The sequence below is a fragment of the Aethalodelphis obliquidens genome, unplaced genomic scaffold, assembly GCF_003676395.1.
Source record: "Aethalodelphis obliquidens isolate GAN/ISIS:26980383/991018 unplaced genomic scaffold, ASM367639v1 scaffold63, whole genome shotgun sequence".
Classification (NCBI taxonomy): Eukaryota; Metazoa; Chordata; class Mammalia; order Artiodactyla; family Delphinidae; genus Aethalodelphis; species Aethalodelphis obliquidens.
In genome coordinates this window covers 6,363,360-6,387,533 of record NW_020838007.1, presented here as the reverse complement: position 1 = coordinate 6,387,533, position 24,174 = coordinate 6,363,360, and the positions used below count along the sequence as shown (strand labels likewise).

The 24,174-nt window shown below is 40.1% G+C and overlaps 1 protein-coding gene across 2 annotated transcripts in view; it reads left to right on the top strand.

Annotated features, from left to right (window-relative positions):
- Window positions 1-24,174, top strand: part of PTPRM (protein tyrosine phosphatase receptor type M) — a 759,173-nt gene that overhangs the window by 252,949 nt on the left and 482,050 nt on the right. For both annotated transcript variants that reach the window (XM_027088510.1, XM_027088508.1), the window contains exon 3: window positions 20,270-20,541. In XM_027088510.1, the coding sequence (XP_026944311.1) occupies window positions 20,270-20,541 (272 nt within the window). The remainder of the gene's footprint in view (window positions 1-20,269; window positions 20,542-24,174) is intronic.

The window sequence follows — 24,174 nt, the reverse complement described above, 5'->3', positions numbered from 1 at the left end:
CCGGGAAGATCCCACATGCCGCGGAGCGGCTGGGCCCGTGAGCCATGGCCGCTGAGCCTGCGCGTCCAGAGCCTGTGCTCCACAACGGGAGAGGCCACAACAGTGAGACGCCTGCATGCCGCAACAAAAAAAAAGTAATATAAACTATGGGTTTGACTTAATTGATCTGGGGCTTGGTGGTTTCGTGTGGGTAGTGAATGAAATAAGGCTATAAGGTTTTCAGATTTTAAGCTTCCCTGGGTAAGAAATTGTCTTTTCTTCCTGAAGTGGCCAGAAGGTGGCAATTATCAAACTGATGGCTTTGTGAGGAGTGCTGATGACTGTGCATATTCTGATGCAAGTATTCATTGGATGCTGTCTGAGCTTTAAGTACAGCGGACGTTTTGGTTATCCTTCCACTGGTAACATTTCATGGTTATGGATCTAGGATCTCTCATAGTTGAAATCTCACAGATCCCTAGTAGAAGCTAGGTCCAGTGTCTTCCTGAGGGCTACGGGTTGGACCGCAGGCAGGTTAATCTTTGCCACGTGGTCATGAAAGCTAATGGTTCTGTAATGAATGTGCAGCCAAAGTTGAAATCACAGCACAGACGCAGTCCTCCTCATCCTTCATTGGCAGATGAAGTCGTTCTGGAGAGCTGCATTTCCAAGATGGTTCACGGTTGACCACCGTTAGTACCAGGAATCATTTTCAGCACTTTTACATGAAAATCATTCTGAACTCTCTCTGCCTTGCTAACATGTGGGTGATAAGCTGAGGTCATCATTAAGAAAACAAAGGCTTTCGCACAGACCTGCTGCAGTGGAGTGGTTACGGCGCTCTTAACTACCCCCGGCTGCAGAGCTGCTACTCCTCCTGGCATTTAGATCTTATAGCGTCTTTCCTTTTGTCAACTCATTTTCCTCGTGGTTGCCTGCGTGTCTGCTTTAAGGAGTCTCTTCCTTTCTTGTGAATTTTTGAAGGTTCAGAAACCAGATAATATAATTTTTCTATATTTGGTGAGCACAGCCTGTGGGTCATCTGAGTAAATGCATGGATTCGATGACATTTGTTTGGGCTGTTTGGGGTTTTTGTCTTGGTATATTTACACCCTAGGACTTAATTTTTCATGTTGCTGATCTATAACTCACTTCTAAATAGATGATAACCCATCCTCCCATGTCTTCATTTCTCTGTCCAGCTACAAAATATAAAGTCTGATGGATAATTTTAAATATTAAACCAACTGAACGATTTTTTGGATTTCATTGTGTTGTTTATTTTTTTCCTTTTCCATTATGGTTTAGTACAGGGTATTGAATGTAGTTCCCTCTGCTATACAGTAGGATCTTGCTATACATATCCATTCTGAATATAATAGTTTGCATCTGCTAATTGCAAACTCCCAGTCCATCCTTCCCCCACACCCCCTCCTCCTTGGCAACCATAACCAACCAATTAATTCTTATTTGAAAATATGATAAAACCCATTTAAGATTTTTTTTCCTTAACAATTTTTAAGTATTTTTCGCCTTTAGTTCAGTTTTCTTCTCTGGGTGTGGAAGTAATTCTGCCTAATGAAAAGGTTTAAAGATGCTCTGTAAAATGCTCTCCAAAAGAACTGCCTCTCTGGCAATTAACTCCCATGGGCGTAAAGGAGCTTTCAAACCCCTCACAGTAATGGTTAGCTTTAAAGTATCTGACTCGTTTGTGTGCCGGGTGGGAGCTCAACTCCCTGGAAGACCACTTAAGGCAGCCATGCAGCTCTTGAAAGAAGTTTGGTAAAAGCAAGACACCACGCTGTAAAGAACAAAGCATTTTAATGTGAACGACGACTGCTTCTGGAAGAGCTCAGCTGCTCTCCTGGAAAGACGTCCCGTGATTCCTGAAACAGCCTGAAACAGCCGTGGAAGCGCTGCTCTTCGTGCGGTCCAATCACACCTCGATTTCAGTTGTTGCCTGCAGGCTAATCCTGCTAACGTTTGCACAGTGAATAAAGCAAATCACAAGTATTCCTCCATCTTCCAAGATAAGGAAGATCACTATTTGCATTTGTGTGGTGCTTTAAAATGTCCCAGTGATGATATGGTACTGGCACAAAAACAGAAATAGAGATCAATGGAACAGGATAGAAAGCCCAGAGATAAACCCACGCACATATGGATACCTTATCTTTGATAAAGGTGGTAGGAATGTACAGTGGAGAAAGGACAGTCTCTTCAATAAGTGGTGCAGGGAAAGCTGGACAGCTACATGTAAAAGAATGAAATTAGAACACTCCCTAACACCGTATACAAAAATAAACTCAAAATGGATTAGAGACCTAAATGTAAGGCCAGACACTATAAAACTCTTAGAGGAACACATAGGAAGAACACTCTTTGACATAAATCACAGCAAGATCTTTTTTGATCCACCTCCTAGAGTAATGGAAATAAAAACAAAAATAAACAAATGGGACCTAATGAAACTTAAAAGCTTTTGCAAAGCAAAGGAAACTAAAAACAAGAAGAAAAGACAACCCTCAGAATGGGAGAAAATATTTGCAAAGGAATCAGCGGACAAAGGATTAATCTCCAAAATATATAAACAGCTCATGCAGCTCAATGTTAAAGAAACCCAATCACAAAATGGGCAGAAGACCTAAACAGACATTTCTCCAAAGAAGACATACATATGGCCAAGAAGCACATGAAAAGCTGCTCAACATCACTAGTTATTAGAGAAATGCAAATCAAAACTACAATGAGGTATCATCTCACACCAGTTAGAATGGGCATCATCAGAAAATCTACAAATAGCAAATGCTGGAGAGGGTGTGGAGAAAAGGGAACCCTCTTGCACTGTTGGTGGGAATGTAAATTGATACAGCCACTATGGAGAACAGTATGGAGGTTCCTTAAAAAAACTAAAATTAGAGTTACCATATGATCCAGCAATCCCACTACTGGGCATATACCCAGAGAAAAACATAATTCAAAAAGACACATGCACCCCAATGTTCATTGCAGCACTGTTTACAGTAGCCAGGTCATGGAAGCAACCTAAATGCCCATCGACAGATGAATGGATAAAGAAGATGTGGTACATATATATAGTGGAATATTACTCAGCCATAAAAAGGAATGAAATTGGGTCATTTGTAGAGACGTGGATGGAACTAGAGCCTGTCATGCAGAGTGAAGTAAGTCAGAAAGAGAAAAACAAATATCGTATATTAACGCATATATGTGGAACCTAGAAAAATGGTACAGAGGAACCGGTTTGCAGGGCAGAAGTAGTGACACAGATGTAGAGAACAAACGTATGGACACCAAGAGGGGAAAGCGGGGGATGGTGGTGGTGGTGGTGGGATGAATTGGGAGATTGGGATTGACATGTATACACTGATGTGGATAAAATTGATGGCTAATAAGAACCTGCTGTGTAGAAAAATAAGTAAAATAAAAAATTCAAAAAAAAAAAAGTCCCAGTGATGGTCCAGTTGGAGTTCTTAATTTACCCTGACAATAATCCCAAAGTTGCCACTCTTTTCTGCAGTGCTTCTCTACCACTTAGTGATTTGAGTATATCTCAAATAACTTTGCATTTTAATTATTTGATTCTATGGTTGCCTACCCTGTTAGACTTGAAGTTTCTAAAGGGCTGTGTGCAAGTCTTCCTCATGCCCAGGATCAGTGGCTGTTACCTGTAGGGATCTCACCAATGTTTCCTGACTGAACAAGTGCTGAATCCCTCATCTAACTTTCCTTCCACCTCTTGTCTGGCTAACTACTCACCCTGTGAGATGCCCTTCCTCTAAAGAGCGGTGACGGAGTCCAAGGTCGTACTGCTCGCCATGCAACAGGCCAGTAAGTCGAGAGACGAGGTGTTAGGGCAAGGCAGAGACTTTATCAGAAAGCCAGCAGACCGAGAAGATGGCGGATTAGTGTCCCAGAGAACTATCTTCCCCGAGTTAGAGTTCAGGCTTCTTTTATACTGAAAGCGGAAGGAGTGTGGCTGGTTGTAAACTTCTTGGTGCCTGCCAGACCCCAGAGGGGATGTGATCATCCTTTGTTCTTGCAGCTGCCCAGGTAGGTCTGGTTATAATGTTCCTGTAAACCTCCAACAAGAGGCAGAGCCTTGAGAAAGGGCTACTATGTCTATTTCTGGCTATAGATAGCATTCTTTGATGAGACAAAAGTGCAGAGCCGGCATGAATAAGCACAGGCCACAGAGCACAAGGGTTAGAGCTAAAGGAAGAGATCCAATATGGAGTCAGGTTTGCGCTTCTCTGTTGTAAAGCCATCACTACCACCCACCTGCTCCAGCTGGCTTTAGTGCTCCTTTTCTGTGTGCTTTAATGACTGCTGGTTGGAGTAACTCTATCACTGCTCACACCTTTGCAATATAATTATTCTCCTGCCCCACTAGAATTAAGAATGGGGCTTGAGTCTTACTCAACTTTGAATCGGTGGTGCCTACTACAGTGCCTGGCACACAGTAGTTGCTCAATACATGTTTATAAATTTAAGGAGTGGAAGAAGATAAGGTTGGAATTGTAGACTGGTGAGACTTTAAATGCCTTGCTCAGAAATTTGGAATGTATTGTGGCGGTACTTGTGAAATACCTCAAGTTTGCTCTTTCTTCCTAGGGTGTTAATTATATACATGAAAAAGAGAAAAACTTAAAAAATATTGCTACCAGTAAGAGATATAAAGTGATTTTAAATATATCCATTGCCATTTTTTTATTTCTGATGCATTCAGGCTGTTAATTCAACAGCTAATCTAGTGCCCACCATATGCCAGAAAATATGCAAGGCTGGGGATATAGAAGTACAAAATTTACTATTTTGCTTTTTGTCAGGTAAAATTCAATTGTCAGTGTAATATAGAATCACTGTTCTTCCACATCACTTGGGCTCAGAATTATATTGGACACCGTCAGCTCCTCAGCCTCTCAGCATCCATTCAGACATAAATTCCTTTGACTGTAACTCAAAATGTCCCTTTTATCTTCCCCTACTTCTGTAGTATCACTGCCCTAGATTGGTCTACTGTCATTGGTCTCCTCTTCCTTATATGTCCCCTGTGTGCCATAAACAGTTATATTATTGTTCACTTATATTCATGTTGCTTTGTAACTCTATCCAGTATGTTTATGTGCCCATGGTCTGTTTCTCCATCTGGATTAAGAGCAATGCCTTGTATAAGTTATTCACAAAAATGTTGGCTAAATGAGAGGGAAATTAGTCTTGAATAAAAATACCTAAGGTAATCAGTACTTTTAACTCTTCTACATTTCTTCCCATTTCATTGCCAGCAGCCATGAATGGATTCTTTGTACAATAATGAATGTTAGGAATGATTCTCGTGGTGACTCTTGGCAGAACAGGTCGGTGGAGGACTCTTTTTGAGGAAGAAGACAGAGTGAACTAAGCACCGTTGACGAACTCTGTGACACATCACAACTGTGTCTGACCCCCAGACTCTTTTAGCACTTAGCAGATAGTATTTGTCTTCTCTAGGCTTGTGTAAGCTAAGGAAATTGGACATCTGCTTTGAATAATACGACCTTAAATCATATTTTTAAGTAAAGCCACATGGTTGTTATTATATCATTTTATTACATTAGGAAGCACCCAGAACAAACAATATCCTCTGGGCTTCTGAAGAGATGCAGGGGCTGATCTAATTGTTTGTACGATATTAAATGTCTTATTTAAAATTCGTATTTTCCAGTGAACCTTGGTAGTTTTTAAAGGAATAGATTTTATTCACATCTCTTTATTTTGCATTTGGTCACTAACTCTTGTTTACTTAAGAAAAAAGAATAAAACTAATTTTGGCTCCGTACTTTCATCTGAAACATGGTGGGTTTTAATTTTGCTTTTAAATAAGAGAATGGCTCCTGTGATTTGAGAATCGACTAATTTTATTTTTTAAGAGTTATAATTCAAAGCTGAAGATGACCCTAATACCTTCTGGTGCATTTTTTGTTCCCCTAAGTTTAATTTTCTCCGAAGAGCGTATGCCACAAATATTTTGCTGTCTCACTCTGTGACATGCTATGAAACTTGGATTATCTGTTGGGCTGAAACATAAGCCCTAGAATCAGACTAACTGGGTTAAAATCCTGGTTTCCTATGTGACCTTGGGGAAGATTTGTAACCCTTCTGAATATGAAATGATACTAGTACTCCCCCCACCCATCTGTTATTGAGGGAATCAAGTAAAAGAATGGATATAAAGTGCTTAGCAGAGTGAGGGGCACATAGCAAGTACTCAGTAAATATTCAGTAATACCACCAATAGCAGTGGCAATAATAATACACAGAGGAAGCCATGGTGATTGTCTGTGTTTGGAACAGAGATGGCCAAGAGGCAGCCTCCTGTGGGCTCAACCCCACTTTCACGTTAGCCAGCCTGCTCATGTTGACCCTGTGACAGGACCACTCTATGTACACCACTGGCCATTATCATTAATAAATAAAAAATGACTATTTTCATGTCTGGAGCGTTGTTCAGTATTTATACCCCGTAGGTCAAAACACTGGAGACTTAGAAATGTATATGCCTTTGGGCGCCCTGACTCGTAGGGCTCTATTCTATGGACAAACAGTGTGTTCACATGGATTTTATTGGAATATACATGGTAGCAGCAGCAGGTTGAAAAGGTTGAGCTGGGTCTGTATGTCTGTATTGACCTCGAGAGTTATCCATGTTATATTACTGGTTAAGGGACAAAACAAACTCCAGAGGAAAGTGTCAGGTTATTATTCTTTGAAAAACATAGGAAAAGGCTAAAAAAAAATCATATATGTTTGTATGTATATAAAGAAGGATTTTGAAGGAAATACACTATGACTTTAGTGGGATAGGTCTGTGGATATCTGAGTGAGAAGTGGTTAATTTTCCCTTTGAAATCCTTTATTTTTTGACTTTTTATAATGGTATGTGTTACTTTTATTATTTCAAAAAAGTAAAGGAAGAAGTTAAAGCACAGGGAAAGTAAGAACTAAGTCTCTATGTAAAAGAAAAAAAGTCTGCAGGGATATTTAAAATGTGGTTATGTATTAATTTGCTAATATACAGATTTTTCCCTGGGATTTTCCCAAGTACACAGTTGTCTCTCCTGTAAGCAGAGCAGTTCATCATCAAGTGAGTACATTTTGAAAAGAGCTTAATAAAAATGAATAATTTAAAATGGTTAGAATTTAAGCTATATTCAATTGACTTAAAAGGGAAAATAAAATATGCTAGAAACAGGAAAAAAAAATCCCACCTCTTTAGAACTCTGTGAAAAATGAGAGAGAGGGGTGTTTGAAAACCTTAGGTCTTAACAGAAATGTAAAAATTTATACTGAATTCTGAAGGACAAAAATAACTAAAAGCTAAATAGTGGAACTCCTATAAAAGTAATTTTCTACCCAACCAAGCTCAGAGATACAATGATAGAATAATATATCTGAACTTGTTTCTAGATCACCTAACTAATAAACTAACTTGATGTACTAGATTGAACTATTTTAATTAAACTACAGTTCCTACTGGTTGGAAATACTGAGAGAGAAAACCAAAAGCTTCTTTCTGAAATTTTTTGTGAATGATAATTGAAATATCTAATAGTGGGTAAATTATTCAACATGTTATGTTATATCCAAGGATACCATGGGTATAAACAGAACATTTTTGGTAACATGCACCATTCTTGTCGAAAATCTGAATGAGCTTTACATCTTTACTTTTTTTTCATTAATTTTGTTTGCAAAATCTGTTCTCTCTTTCTCTCCTTGTGTATGTATATTATGTGCGTGTATGTGTGATTCACAAACATATTGATATGAACTCATTCTTAAGTGATTTTTTAAAAATTAGTTTAGATTAAATTAGATTTTCAAATTTATTATCTTTTTTTGAATCACACGTCCAACATGTTCTCAGAAAGACGTATTCATTTTCTGTAATGCATTTTCAATGATGTAACATGATCCAAAATTCAGCCCATTTAGATATTGTTAGCTTAAAAATTGTTTTTATTATATGAAACTAATTATGAAAATGTTCAAAATCCAGATTCAACCAAAAATGGCTAAATTTTGCTGTGTAACACAGTGTCCCCAAAGTTGGTGTCTTCAAGCAGTACCCGTAGCTGTCAATTCTGTGGGTCAGCAGTTTGGGCCAGACTCAGCTGAGTGGCTCTGTGATCTGGGTTGTGCGGGGCTGTCTTGGCTGGGCTCCCCCATGCATCAGTGGTCAGCTGTAGGTCAGGGTCAAGTGGGGCCTGGCTGGGACAGCTCAGCTCTGCTTCCCAGGGTCCCTGTCCTCCAGCAGGTGGCCTGGACCTTTTCACCTGGTAGTGAACAAGTTTTCTTCTCTGGTAGCCTCAGGTTTATTTATCATAATTAGCCTTTATTTCTTTATAGACACCTATTATATGTATATATAGTAGCCAGACTTAAGAGGGTATAATGTTCTTCCTAAAGCGATCTAACTAATGTGCCACATGCTTCATACTGAGAGGCAGCTTGGTATCCTGCTGAAAAGCACAGACTCTGAGACAGTTTGCCTGGGGGTCATATCTCATCTCTACCACTCACGAGCTGAAAGACCTTGGACAAGTTACTTAACCTCTCTACATCCCAGTTTCTCGTCTTCTGTAAGAGTTAAAAGAGTTAATATAAGTAAAGCATTTAGAAGAATGCCTGGTATATTTTATATATATATATATTTTGTGTGTGTGTAATATGTTAGCTATTATTACTCATATTAATAGTCAATATATTTACCCATTTATCTGAAAATTCTTAATACTTCGTTTTGTAAACACAACTAACAGCTTTCACAATCACCATTAATTGTTGTAGCATTTTTTCCCTCGCAATAAAAAATGTACATTTATAACTCAATGGGTTTGGTAAAATTTCAACTCAGATTTTTCATTCCGGGTTACATCTAGAATGATTATGCATATCTGAAAATTAACATTTGGATCTTGGAAAGAAATCTGAATGGCATACCTGGTTAATATTTCTGACCTCGTTAAGCTGAATAGACAAGGATGATGTAGTCTATATGATCACGTGATCATTGACACTCATGACCACAGGAGGGCCAGAAATTACCTTGAAGTAGGCATTCAGCTATTCCATCTCCCTAAGCTAAAACCAGATACATTTGGATAAAAACTGGGGCCGAGGCCAGACTTCGGCACATGGCTACTCTGTACCAGGCACTCCTCTAAGAAGCGTTCTAAGTGAATCATCTCATTTAGTTCACTGAACACCCTCTTTGAAATGGGCACAATTGTATCCCCACTTCCTAGTTTAGGAGACTGAGGCAGAGTGACATTAGCTAACTGTCTCAGTGACATCCAATAAGTGGCCGAATTAGGATCCAAATCCAGGCTGTCTGGTGGCAGAGCCCCAGCCCTTTCCACCAAGGTCAAGGTGCCCTGTGTCCTACCCCGCACCAGGAGTCCTGGTCCACGTAGCCCTCAGAACCTCTTTCAGAGTAGGCACTCTTCTTATTTCTAGATGAGTCTACTCAGGATTCTCCCCAGCCTGCTCTAGAAGGGCAAAGAGCATGACTCTATGTCTTTACTATAGGAATGCTGTCAAAATCACTGAGCTTCCTTCCTGGTCACGTGCAGGAGCTTCACCAGAACCTCACAGGTGTTTGGGTTTGAAATTTTTACGTTAATTTAAGAAATTTACTCATGTTTAAAATCATACCCGACATTTGCTCTAACTTAAATGTCTTGATTTCGTCGTGAGAATGAATATTTTCCCAGGCATCTCTTCTCTAATTGTATTTCTGCTAATATGAATTGCCTCTTCATATCGTTTGCTAATTATTTATCGGTGTCTTAATGCTTTTTCTGATGAATTATCCAACAGATTCCTTCAATTCCAGACTGTTCTGATCACTCGTAAATTTGATATTGTATCATCAGTGTAATGCGGAGACCAGATTCATTTCCTTGACTGACTAACCTTGTTAAATTTTGATAATTCCCCCTTTCTGCCCTCTGATCCCCGCGAATCCCTGCTGGGCTCTGCCTCCTGACCCCAGCCAGGCTAATGAAACATCTCATGTAAAATCTTTTGCTTCCTCTTCAGGAGTATGGGGAGCTCCCGACTGGGGATGTTAACAGAACCCTTGGAGTTTCTTGGAGAACGATTTTTTTTTATGGCAAAGGGTGACTCCTTAAGCTGGAAATGTCAAATATGATGCATTTTTTAAATACTTGAGTTTGGTTTACACTTCATATAGAAGCTTACTGTGTAATGCCTTTTTAAAATCTTTTTTTGTTTGTTTTATTTTGTTTTTTTGTTTGTAATGTCTTCTAGAAACAAGACATAGTTTAGCTGGTAGACAGACTATCACCAGACACACATGCAAAAAAAAAAAAAAATCTCTAAATTAACAGTAATTTAGGGAAAAAATAAGCAGAAGCTTATATTGTGATGGCTTGTGTCATTTGAGACTTAGAACAAAAATGAACTCTTTTCTAAAGCCGTCAATTGGTAAAAAGCCTGGCTTACATGGGAAATTAAGCAGCCTCTTGAGAACATTCTAACCAGGCTACCTGTCACTTCCCCATCCTCGTACCTGGGGCTCATTTGCTGAGATACAGTCATTAGCGTCGTCAGATAGTTAAAACGTGTTTGTTTTATTCTGTGTTTGTTCTTTACCTATAAATTATAAAGCACACATCTAGTATTTTCCGGCTAAGTCATTAAAGCAGTTTGTCTAGATGACACACTAGAATACAAGTGAGTTCTCCTTAAAGCATCACTTTTCTTATGGAAGGATAGACATTACTTCTCTCAATGGAACCCCCAGGGTTTCTTCTGTCTTCCAGAAACCTCTTCCTTCCTGCTTTGTCTCTCATATGATGACTGTGTCTCAAAACTCTTATTTTTTTAAGAGTTTCTGGCTGGCGGTTCTAGGTTGTAAACCCACTTCAGGCTGCAGTTATGTAAATATTGGTGACCTTAATAGATCTGATTTGCTAATCTGTAAATTTTTTTTGTTTCTGTGCTCAATTCAAAATATTTCTAATATGATAGACAGCCTAGCTGTGAGGTTCTTGCTGGAAAAATCGGTCCAAGTTTTGTTGTTTGTAGTTCTCAAAAAGCTCAGTACATAATGTATCAGATGAGTCCTGCCATGGCTAAAAATGACTAGTTAAGGCAAATTCATATCTTTTGGTCACCTCAGTATTTCTATGAGTAATAAAGAATAAAAATACCCATTCAGTTATGCTATGAATCACTAAATTAACAATTGCATTATCTTTGAGGCATTTAATTTAAATGTCCTGAAGCAAGTGTTTTATACACATTTTAGGTGTGAGCTGTGCTTATTATTTTTTAAATTATTTTTTTATTGACGTACAGTTGATTTATACTGTCTCAGGTATACAGCAAAGTGATTCAGTTATACATATATATATATATATATGTATTCTTTTTAAGATTCTTTTCTATTGTAGGTTATTAAAAGATGTTGACTGTAGTTCCCCGTGCTATACAGTAGGTCCTTATTGATTATCTATTTTATATATAGGAGTGTGTATCTGTTAATCCTAATGTGTCCCTCTCCCCCTTTCCCCTTTGGTAACCATAAGTTTGTTTTCTATGTCTGTGAGTCTGTTTCTGTTTTGTAAATAAGTTCATTTGTATCACTTTTTTTTTAGATTCCACATATAAGTGATATCATGTGATATTTGTCATTCTCTGTCTGATTTACTTCACTTGGTATGATCATCTCTAGGTCCATCCCTATTGCTGCAAATGGCATTATTCCATTCTTTTTTATGGTTGAGTAATATTCCATTATATATATTGATATATACCACATCTTCTTTATCCATTCATCTGTCAATGTACGTTTAGGTTGCTTCCATGTCCGGGCTATTGTAAATAGTTGAACTATGCTTATTATTAATTTTATAGCACCTAGATTGATGTGGAATTCCCTTGGGGAGCACAGAGTGCCTTTTACTAGCCAGTATGACATGCAAGGCGGCCAGGCCACATGAGTCCCCAGCTTCCCTCCTGCTGAGAGCACATACTGGACTCTTCAGGAGGGAAGAGATCATGCAGTTGGAGAGTATAGCTTGAGCTTCCCTGTGGGATGGTGTTGCTTCTTTGCCATCTTACTGTATTTTCACCAGAGTTTTAGGAACGTGGCAAAAATCATTGCAACTAACAGATGTTCTTCTAGCTCAGTAATTATTGAGAATCCACAAGGAAGGCAAGAAGAGAGAGGGGAAAAATAGAAAGGGACAGAGGACCTCTGGATGAAGAGAGAATTTTTTTATTAAAAGTTTTCTTCTCGGGCTTCCCTGGTGGCGCAGTGGTTGAGAGTTCGCCTGCCGATGCAGGGGACACGGGTTCGTGCCCTGGTCCGGGAAGATCCCACATGCCACGGAGCGGCTGGGCCCGTGAGCCATGGCCGCTGAGCCTGCGCGTCCGGAGCCTGTGCTCCGCAACGGAAGAGGCCACAACAGTGAGAGGCCCGCGTACCGCAAAAAAAAAAAAAAAGTTTTCTTCTCTAGTGGTTGCAAAATAACGTATTTCACATTTGTGCTCGGGTGACATTTTCGAAAGGGGCACAGAAAAGGCCCTTCAAAAAAGGAAGGATGCTTGATGCCTGGTCTGTAGAACAGGAGTGTGGCCGTGGAGAAGGTTTCGTCGGGCTGATATGGGCGCTAATAAGTGCTTTTAAAGTGCTGGCGGCACCTCCCCGCAGAGGTTTTGTTCCCTTGGAGCTTTGTTCCCGAGTTCATTTATTTCTCCACAGTCTTCATCTTCCCCATTTCACAAGGTTTCTCATCAGAAAAGACATTGTCTTTAGGACCATTGTTATACTGGCTGAGGGAGCAGGAGAAGGGATATAGTATTTTAGTATTTTGATATTTGAGGGATACGATCAAATTTAAAATTACAAATTAAAAAGAAGAAGCTTTCCCACTGAGGAGGCAGAGCACAGGTTAGATCTTCTTGATTTGGGGGTACTGGGGGGCCTTAAAGTACGGCCTTAAAGCAGTCTTGGGCTATGAAATCAGTTGTGGGTCATATCCAACGTTCATTGACTTATTTATGTTGCGAGATGAAACAGGGTAGAACAGGAAATGGGAGTAAAATGCACAGACACACATGGTAAGAAACATAGTGATGCATTTTCTTCATGAGAGTTTTGTCTGAATATGTGTATGTTTGTGTGCACGCACAGCATCACACGTGTATGCTGCCTTGCGGCATGCTATCTGTTTGATACAATGAGTTATGGTGACAATGTTTGAGAAATATTGCTTTTGGGACATTGCCTCCGGAGCTTGAATGTAAAAAATTCAAAGTCGCCCCAGCTCTATCAGATGGTGTCAATGGGCCACTGTGGTGAGTTAAGGACTTTGCGTTTCTTCCAGTCTTTACTATTGGGAGAATTTAGTGAATTGGCCTGAGCACTAACTGCACGTCTTACTTCCCTGCATTCTCTATTCCTTAAGAACAGCCCAGGTATATGGTGACTCTGTGTGCCTTGCCCACCAGCTCTCTTCTTTTCTCCTTGCCTTGAAACCGGTTCTTTTTCTGTTCCATTCACCACAGTTGAGTCCGTCTCTTCTCTGTGTGTCCACTTGCATCCCACTCTTCCTTTTCTTCTTGTACCGCTTTCTGTCATAGCCAAAGGGGTTGACTTGATGACCGTTATCTCTGGCTCAAGAAACGAGAGAATTTTTTTCCATTCCTTTCTTTCAGTTTTTCTGTCTCCGTCTTCTTCTTCCACTGCCTAGAAAACATGCCTCTTGGGCACCCGGGGTGCTAAGCCATTGTCATTTTAAGTGCATGCCACTCAGTGGGCTCTGCAGGTCAGAGCTGGTCCCCACATTGTTCCTGGTCCAGGACCACTATAGAAATTGAGGGCAAGTCTTTAGACATTTTTATAGGAATTTAACAGAGTAATTTTCTGTTTATTTAAGCTAACAAATTTGGGCCTGCATTTTGCATGTCTTTTTATTTCCTTTTTTCTAGAAATCCATGTTCATTGTATTTTACATAAACTCGATCTGAGCTGCAGCAGAAAATTACAAAACTGGTCCTTCATCATCAGTGGTTTCAGAGGCACTGCTCTAGATAACTGAATTGTTACAACTGGCGTATCTAAGGAGTCAGAGGGAGAATGAATGGCCCCGTAACCCAGATTCTGGGTATATGCTAGCAAAGATGGAACTTGTAAGCTACTTTCGTAGCTTTTGGATCGTTAAGTCCACCGATTTGAAGGCCTGGCGGTAGAGGGGAAAATGAAGACAAAACAGCCAAAGGGAGAGAAGAGCCAATGATCTGTGTGCTTTTACTGAAACTAAGAGGCTTAAATAGTGAAAGTTGTAATGGCTTTAAACTTCATAAGATGCTGCTTCTCTGTCAGCAAAGGTATTGAATAACACACACAATTCTCTCTTCCTGCTGCATCTGTTGTGTGCACAAAGCTTCTCAAATGCTGGAGGAGAATTCTTGCACTTTCCTCAGCCTTTAAAAATCTGGAGGCTCTAACACCAATGCAAATTTTAATGATGGGGTAGAAGGAATAGCTAATTATATGTCGTTATTGCCACCACCTCATCAAATGCATTTGCCAATGGATACGATTAAGCTCAATTTAATTCACCCAAAGATTCAAGAATATGAACATCACATGTTCTTATAACAGAGTTCTCCTTTTCAGAAAAACCAAAATAATGATTCTTAAAGACCTTGCAAGTCTGCCTGTAGAGACGGCCCCTTTTGAAGCCAGCTCCATTCCGTGGAGATCTTTCCATTTACCTGCACTGTTATATTCTCTCCGCTTCTGTACTAGGTGACTTAAGGGTGTTTGTTATCTGAACAGAAACAGAATTTCAGTGTTAATTTGAATTCTGATTTCTTTTATTTATTTGCCCAATTGGAGTATTTTTTGTAGGGAAAAAAACTGAGGTAAGGATGTGTCAAAAAGGGGGACCCAATTACTCTTTGGAAATGTATTTCCTCACAGTACAAACATTGAACTAGAAGGTGAAAATTAAACATTCAGCCATATAGGGACATTTAAGAAAGCAGACGTAATAGTCTAGAATTGAATAGAAATGCTTTTAATTCTTTAAACATCAGCTATGATGTTGACTTTCCTTCCATAGTAGGTAGGTGATAAATTCAAACAATTAAAAGGCATCTCACCTGCTATCCCTTTAGACACAACTGGGAATTTACCCCAGGATTCCAAGTCGCTAGACGATGCTAAACATAAATGTTTCCACTTTCTTCTGTACATTCAGCATAGGACAGTAGTGCAGCACTACCAGGAAGTACGAGTGCCGGCTGAAATATCATCTTCTGTACTTCAAACCATGTGATAAGTCCTCGTGACCACACACAGAAGTGAAGATCTCCTTCCCAAAGCTTAAATGTAGGGGCAAGATGGATCGAGTTGAAGGTTTTGTAAAACTTCAGTACTAATGTTCCTCTCCCATAAAGAAAGGGAACTTAAACATTACCATTTTAGGTGAAAAAGGATAGGACCAGGAGGGTTGTGGACAGGCAGGCAGAAATAAATATACAGAGCTAAATGCTGAAGAATTACAGGTAATTTAGAGAAGCAGGCATTAGGAGGTATGAAGCAACATAGTAATCGTAATGATAATCACCAATAATTTTTGAGCCTGTGCTATATGGCAAACACTGTTCTAAATGCCTGTATGTGCATTAATCATTCACTGTGAAGCTACACAGAAATACCAGCTGAGCGACACTTCTCAGGGGACTATACCCCAGGGAACAGGTGCTCAGGAAAGAGAGACTTTTTCTCTAAAATATAGTATGCATTAAAGAAAGACAAATACTGTTGATGTCACTTATATGTGGAATCTAAAAAATACAACCGACTAGTGAATATAACAAAAAAGAAGCAAGACTCACAGATACAGAAAATAAACTGGTGATTACCGGGGGGAGGGGGAAAGGGGGAAGTGAAAGGAGGGGACGGAATTAAGAGATATAAACTATAAGGTATAAAATAAGCTACAAGGATATATTGTACAACACAGGGAATAGAGCCAATATTTTACAATAACTATAAATGGAGTATAACCTTTAGAAGTTGTGAATCACTCTATTGTACACCTATAACTTATATAATATTGTACAGCAGCTGTACCTCAGTAAAAAGAATACTGTGTGTTGATGAGCTGCTCATTGGTTTCTGGACTGTTTAGAAGCAGGAACTTTGCCTGTGACTGAGGGGACAGTCTAGATGGAGCTGCTTCCAGAGGGCAGAACCAGTGAGGTAGGAGGACGGTTCAGGTAGAGTAGGTGTTTCGACCAGCTCCGCACACCTGTCCTTGGAAACCCTTTGACTGTTGCACAAAACCATGCACTGAAAATGCTAGATCTTGTAAGAAAACTGGAGCTGACTATTCAAAATCTACACAGCTTTGTAGCCAGAGAACCAGTGAAACAGTCACAGCCCTAATAAAAATCCTGGCCTCATTAACTTCCGCCTGGCACTTAGAATCCCTGTGAGTCCATCCTTAGCCCTGTGCCTGAGGGCTTCCACATCCTCCTTCTCACCAGAGGGGGCCTCGGAGTCAGTCATTCCCTTCTGATAGAGACCACTCTCTGCCAGCTGAAATATACGATCTGGGTTCATCGTCTCCATCAGTCAGTGTGCTTTCCTCTCTAAACTCAGGAGGGGAGCAGAAGCTTCACAGCTTCTTCATCTGGTCTTGCAGTTTCCCAGACAGCCTCACAGAGCGGGAAGAGGAATGGCTCTGTAGAGCCACTAAACTTCTTGCCACTTTTGACCCTAAGCGAAGGCCCTTCTGCAGGAGTTTCACCTTTGTCGAAAGGCCATCACGTAGCCCTTTATTGGAGAGAAAATTTGCCTTGATTGCTCTACAACATTAATGTCCTGCAAAAAATTGCATGTGGTCTGAAGGGGCTCTAGTGTTATATGGATGTCACTCCCCTATTTGCTAATCCTGTTAGCTAATCTGTATTGCAGCAACATGCCTTGTAACGGGATAGACTGCATTCTGGTTCAAAAGGGGGAAAAAAAGGAGAAAGTATAAAAATCAGGACCATTTGAGTGTTTGCAACTTAAAATACCTGAGTTTCACCTTGACCTCAAGATAAAAATTAGTATTTTGTCCTAGAATGAAGCGTAATGAGTAAATATTGAAGGATAGGCTGTGTAGTTGGGGAAAATAGTATTTTAGGGAAACCCAGTGATTTCCCAAACAACTATGGTAGGATGTTACCTGGTTTATACCAACGTGTGAAAAGAGACTCTTCATCCAGTCATCCAGACTAGACTTTCCAGGATGCAGGAAACCTACTTTTGCTCTCCTATGCATATTGCCATATTTACCGTCTCTGGTCGCCCAAGTTTAAGTGATGGAAACACTCCAAGAAGTAATATTCTCGGCAGGGTGACAATACTAAAGCTTTTGGTGATTCAGAGTTGGCTTCAAGGCTGACTCATGCCTTAGCCCCATCAGGGAATATTCTACATTGCAACTATGTTGCAGATGCCAGAGCCCCAAATGATTGAATTTGGAATAAATACGCTTATATTTTACTAAGAGCGACAAAGTACGATTTTTAACTCATAAACCCCAACTGCCCTCTTTCAATTTGTGATGGGGTTGGTCGACCCTGTGTATTTTGAAGAGCTTTTTTTTTCACATTTTGTAGAGCATAGCTAACCCAAATCACTGCAGTGGTATTCTCTTGTCACAAAATCCCTCTCTCTGTCCCCAACTCTTTCTTAAATCACATTTGCAATTCTTCTTTATTACTGAAATATATGTTCCGCAATAACCCTTCCCTTGTGGCTTGACTTTCATATTTCCAGGTGCGTAACATTCATCTCTTGAAAAATTGCTGTATTTTCAGATAGCTCCCATAATTTTCCTTCACTGTCATGAAAGGGTTTGTTTTCTCCATATGTGCTCAAATGGCGCATGAAGAAATGTGGAGTTATTGGAGGGTAGCAGGATGAGTAATGGGCTGGAAACCCAGAGGCCCCAAGTTCTGATTTTGCCACTGACTCATCCTAAAGCCTGGCTAAGATGCGTCCTCATCTCTCTGTGACTCAGTTCCTATTTTTCTTACATGGCATTAACACTAGCTCATCTCATGAAGGGGCCCTGAGAGGTAATAACCAGAAGCAAACATTTTGTAATATTGATCCTTTAACAATAGTCTATTAATTTATAAAGGATATATCTACATTCCTGGTTTTTATTTAGTCCTCCTGATAATTCCCTGGGAAAAGTAGTCTTCTCATTTTGCTGTTTAGGAAATCACAGCTTGTGGATGAGAGAAAATTTCCACACTTTTTCTGAGATTGTGTATGTATCTTTATAGATACGTGTGGGTGTTTACTAACATATATATACCCGCAAACGTGCATACACACACCTCCTTGAAAATTATGGTTCAATGAGGGACGTTTTTAAAGGAATACTCAACTGAGGGTAATAGTCCCTTCATGCCGTAGAAACCATGAGTCCAACCACCCTGAGTAGTGGTTTTTTTTATCTTTATTTTCCAAATTTAGTTGTACTTCCCCCTCAGAATTTCCATACATGTTTTCCTCTCTGCTAAAGAAGGCTTGTGATGACCTGTTTTCCCGTTCATCTTAGAACATTTTGATTTACCTTTCTTTGTGTGATATATAAAATTCATGTATTTATTTTAGTTGCTATTTCTGGTGATCTTAGGCATGGAGAAAGTCCAAGTGACCTTTCCCAAGGTCAGGGTATCTGGGAAGCTTGAATCCATCTGGAAACTCTTCAGCACTCACGGGTGGGTTAGTGCCCTGGATGAAAAGTTGAAAACAAGGAGCTCACAGAGACTTCTGTGAACGACTGTCCCCCATGGGCACAGCCATTGATCGGTAAACTCCGTCATCCCCCCATTATGAGAACACCCCTAGTTGAGGAGAAGCCAGTTGTGACAGTAGTTGGGGGGATGGGTGCTGAGCTGCAAGAAAATCATGTTATATTGATGACAAGGAGTATCATCAGGCCAATTTTCTAAGATTCCACAAACCAGAGCAATCTGTTCCCTTTCTCTAGATTATATGAGAATCTCAGAGTGTCTGTGATTACTCAGTGGTGGCGCCATTGTAGAACAGTGTTGTTTAGGGATGATGGAAAAGTTCAATATCTGTGCAGCCCAGTATGGTAGCAACTGGCCCCATGTGGCTATTGAGCGCTTGAAATATGGTTCCTGGGGCTGAGGACCTACACTTTCAATATTACAGAACTTTTTTTTTTTTTGTCCAAGTGCTGAATTTTTTTTAATTCATCTCTTTTTTTTTTATTGAAGTCTAGTTGATTTACAGTGTTGTGTTAATTTCTGCTATACAGCAAAGCGGCTCAGTTATCCATATGTATACTCTTTTTCATATTCTTTTCCATGATGGTTTATCCCAGGATTTTGAATATAGTTCCCTGTGCTATACAGTAGGACTTTGTTGTTATCCATTCCATATGTAATAATTTTCATCTACCAACCCCAAGTTCCCAGTCCAACCCTCCTCCATATGCTCCAGCAATTCCACTCCTGGGCATATCCACACAAAACTACAATTCAAAAAATACATGCACCCCTATGTTCATAGTAGCACTATTCACAATAGCCAAGACATGGAAACAACCTAAATGTCCATTGACAGATGAATAAAGAAGATGTGATGTATATATAATAATATATTTTATATATATACACACACACACACACACCACACACACACACACACACACACACACACACACACTCACACAATGGAATATTACTCAGCCATAAAAAAGAGCAAAATAATGGCATTTGAAGCTACATGGATGGACCTAGAGATTATCATACTAAGTGAAGTAAGTCAGAAAGACAAAGACAAATACCATGTGATATCACTTATATGTGGAATCTAAAATATGACTCAATATTATAGAATTTTAATTAATTAAAAAAAAAAACTCCATGTGGCTAGTGACCACCAGATCGACCAGTGCAGATCTGCAAACCATGCATATACCTATTATTTAGGAAACTAATTGCAGTGACATCAGGGGAATTTGCCATCCCCACTGACCTTGAGAGCACTTTGGGGATGAAAAGGTGTGAAAGAGGTGGGACTTTCAAAGCCAAGGTCAGATGTCTGGAACTGCAGTGTCGACCCATGGAAATGATGGTGACTTTTCAGGTACGAGCAGGAAGTAGTGTTTCCGGTTGTGACCGTCCTTTGATTTTCTTTTCGCAGGCTCCTTCATGTTGGTGAACACGTCTGGGAGATCTGAGGGACAGAGAGCCCACCTCCTCTTACCTCAGCTCAAAGAAAATGACACCCACTGCATTGATTTTCACTACTTTGTATCCAGCAAGAGTAATTCTGCTCCCGGGTTACTCAATGTCTACGTGAAGGTCAATAACGGACCTTTGGGGAACCCTATTTGGAATATATCTGGAGACCCAAACCGTACATGGAACAGGGCAGAGCTGGCCATCAGTACTTTCTGGCCTAACTTTTATCAGGTATGCCCTTTATTTTTCATTTCCTGTTTTGATGCATCCTCTAACTTCTGAAAATATATATCAGTTTTATATTAGTCTAATCAGAGACTGTATTAGAAGTGTTGGTATTTTTAGACCAAGGTGAGGAAAGCTTATGCTCGTGGATAGGGAGTGTATTAAGGCTTTGTTTTTACATTACTTAGAGAAATGAGTAAAATGCACCATTCAGACTTGTTTATTTATATATCTATTTAAGAAAATAAAAGCAGCCACCTGCAGCAGGGCAGGAATTGCCGTCTGCAAGGATGTTTTACTTTCTATGTTAAGTAGCCACATCTGACCCAGGGAGACAGAGCACTTGATGGTAGAAGTAAAAGTCTCTTCTTCCATGAGTGGATCTCAGGAATCATGGGTCATTAGGAAGTGAGCCGTAGTGGAGGTCAGCTGGTGAGATGCAGGGCCCTGCTCCCACCCCATCAGCAATGGGAAGAAAATGGCATGTAGACCGAGTCCTTGTCATGGAGGAGCTGCTCTGTGGGATGTACTGTTGGGACCACATTGCCCACCTGGAGTGGGCACTTAAAGGAAATGAAGGGTGCAGGCCAGAAGCAATTAGAAAGTGGTACCAAGGAGGTCCCGCTGGTCTCTCCGTCCTCTCGGAGAGGGCCTGTGCCCCAAGAGCATCCCGACTTGGTGTCAAAGGTGGGAAATTAGTGACGGTGGCGTTCTGTGTGCTTTCTCCTTTTGTCCACAGCCTCTTTGAAAATAACTTCACATTAAGAACTCAATTAATTTCCAACTAAGAGGGTGCATTAAAGAATTGCAGTATTTTGATTTTCTCTTTCTTAATTCCTTTGGCTCCCTCGGAAGCCAATGGGAACATGTGTCCAAGATCATCTCTCATGGTTAATTGAGGTGCTTGGCTAGACCCAGGGAGGAGAGACTGAGTCTTCTCAAGGGCCGCTTGTCATCTGAGCGGCATGATCGGCGCCCAGGAACCCACTCTGCAGGCTTGGTGTTTATTAGGGAAGATTTATCAATCCCAGTTCCTCTATCCCTGGGTTTGATCATGGTAATAAATGGGCTGTAAATTCTGTGCTGTTTTTTTTTTTTTTTTACAACTTTATTGGGGTATAATTGCTTTACAATGGTGTGTTAGTTTCTGCTTTATAACAAAGTGAATCAGTTATACATATACATATGTCCCCATATCTCTTCCCTCTTGCGTCTCCCTCCCTCCCACCCTCCCTATCCCACCCCTCCAGGTGGTCACAAAGCACTGAGCTGATATCCCTGTGCTATGCGGCTGCTTCCCACTAGCTATCTATTTTACGTTTGGTAGTGTATATATGTCCATGCCACTCTCTCACTTTGTCACAGCTCACCCTTCCCCCTCCCCATATCCTCAAGTCCATTTTCTAGTAGTTCTGTCTTTATTCCTGCCTTACCCCTAGGTTCTTCATGACATTTTGTTTTCTTAGATTCCATATATATGTGTTAGCATACGGTATTTGTCTTTCTCTTTCTGACTTACTTCACTCTGTATGAAAGACTCTAGGTCCATCCACCTCACTACAAATAACCCAATTTCATTTCTTTTTATGGCTGAGTAATATTCCATTGTATATATGTGCCACATCTTCTTTATCCATTCATCCGATGATGGACACTTAGGTTGTTTCCATCTCCGGGCTATTGTGAATAGAGCTGCAATGAACATTTTGGTACATGACTCTTTTTGAATTATGGTTTTCTCAGGGTATATGCCCAGTAGTGGGATTGCTGGGTCATATGGTAGTTCTATTTGTAGTTTTTTAAGGAACCTCCATACTGTTCTCCATAGTGGCTGTACCAATTCACATTCACACCAGCAGTGCAAGAGTGTTCCCTTTTCGGGCTTCCCTGGTGGCGCAGTGGTTGAGTGTCTGCTTGCCGATGCAGGGGACATGGGTTCGTGCCCCAGTCTGGGAAGATACCACATGCCGCGGAGCGGCTGGGCCCATGGGCCATGTCCGCCGAGCCTGCGCGTCCAGAGCCTGTGCTCCTCAACGGGAGAGGCCACAACAGTGAGAGGCCCGCATACCGCAAAATTAAATAAATAAATAAAATAAAATTAACCAAGAGTGTTCCCTTTTCTCCACACCCTCTCCAACATTTATTGTTTCTAGATTTTTTGATGATGGCCATTCTGACTGGTGTGAGATGATATTTCATTGTAGTTTTGATTTGCATTTCTCTAATGATTAATGATGTTGAGGATTCTTTCATGTGTTTGTTGACAGTCTGTCTATCTTCTTTGGAGAAATGTCTATTTAGGTCTTCTGCCCATTTTGGGATTGGGTTGTTTGTTTTTCTGTTATTGAGCTGCATGAGCTGCTTATAAATTTTGGAGATTAATCCTTTGTCAGTTGCTTCATTTGCAAATATTTTCTCCCATTCTGAGAGTTGTCTTTTGGTCTTGTTTATGGTTTCCTTTGCTGTGCAAAAGCTTTGAAGTTTCATTAGGTCCCATTTGTTTATTTTTGTTTTTATTTCCATTTCTCTAGGAGGTGGGTCAAAAAGAATCTTGCTGTGATTTATATCATAGAGTGTTCTGCCTTTGTTTTCCTCTAAGAGTTTGATAGTTTCTGGCCTTACATTTAGGTCATTAATCCATTTTGAGTTTCTTTTTTTTTTTTCTTGGTACGCGGGCCTCCCACCACTGTGGCCTCTCCCGCTGCGGAGCACAGGCTCCAGACGTGCAGGCTCAGCAGCCATGGCCCACGGGCCCAGCCGCTGCACGGCACGTGGCATCCTCCCGGACCAGGGCACGAAATCGTGTCCCCTGCATTGGCAGGCGGACTCCCAACCACTGCGCCACCACGGAAGCCCTTGAGCTTATTTTTGTGTATGGTGTTAGGGAGTGTTCTAATCTCATACTTTTACATGTACCTGTCCAGTTTTCCCAGCACCACTTATTGAAGAGGCTGTCCTTTCTCCACTGTGCTTGTTTTATCTTTGTGCCCTCGTACCTGCAACAATTTCTGGTATTTAAATGTCTCTTGAATGGAAATTAAGGGGTAGTAAAAGCTGTGTTAGCACACGTGTAAATTGTTAAAATCCTTTTAGAGTGCACTTGGGCAATACATTTTAAAAGTGTTAAATATTTAAATAAGTCTAATTTTAGCAATCTACTGTTAGGAGTTCATCCTAAGGAAATAATGAATAGTGGTAGCTAACAGTTAGCTACAAGGTTATTCACGGCAGTGTATTTATAATAATGAAACACCAGGAGCAGTGTTACATTTCTTACAATAGAGGATGAGTTCATCTGTGCTACCTCAATACAAAAATTCATTTTGCAACCGTTAAGAATAACGTTATGAAAGATCATTTCATGATGTTATCTCAGCTTATTTTCTTAAGTGGGTAAAACTGGTAAAAAATCATAAAGCAGTATGTTAAATTCAGTTTTAAATTAAATATATGTACAAATATGTATTAATTATACATTAATATGTATTAATATGTATTATTTTGTATCTATATATTAATATGAATTAATTATATATAAACACCTCTAATATTAATATGTATTAATTATATATAAATACATATATAATTAAACTATATGGTGAAATAAATATATTAAGTAGTATCTCCCCAGCTAGTGAC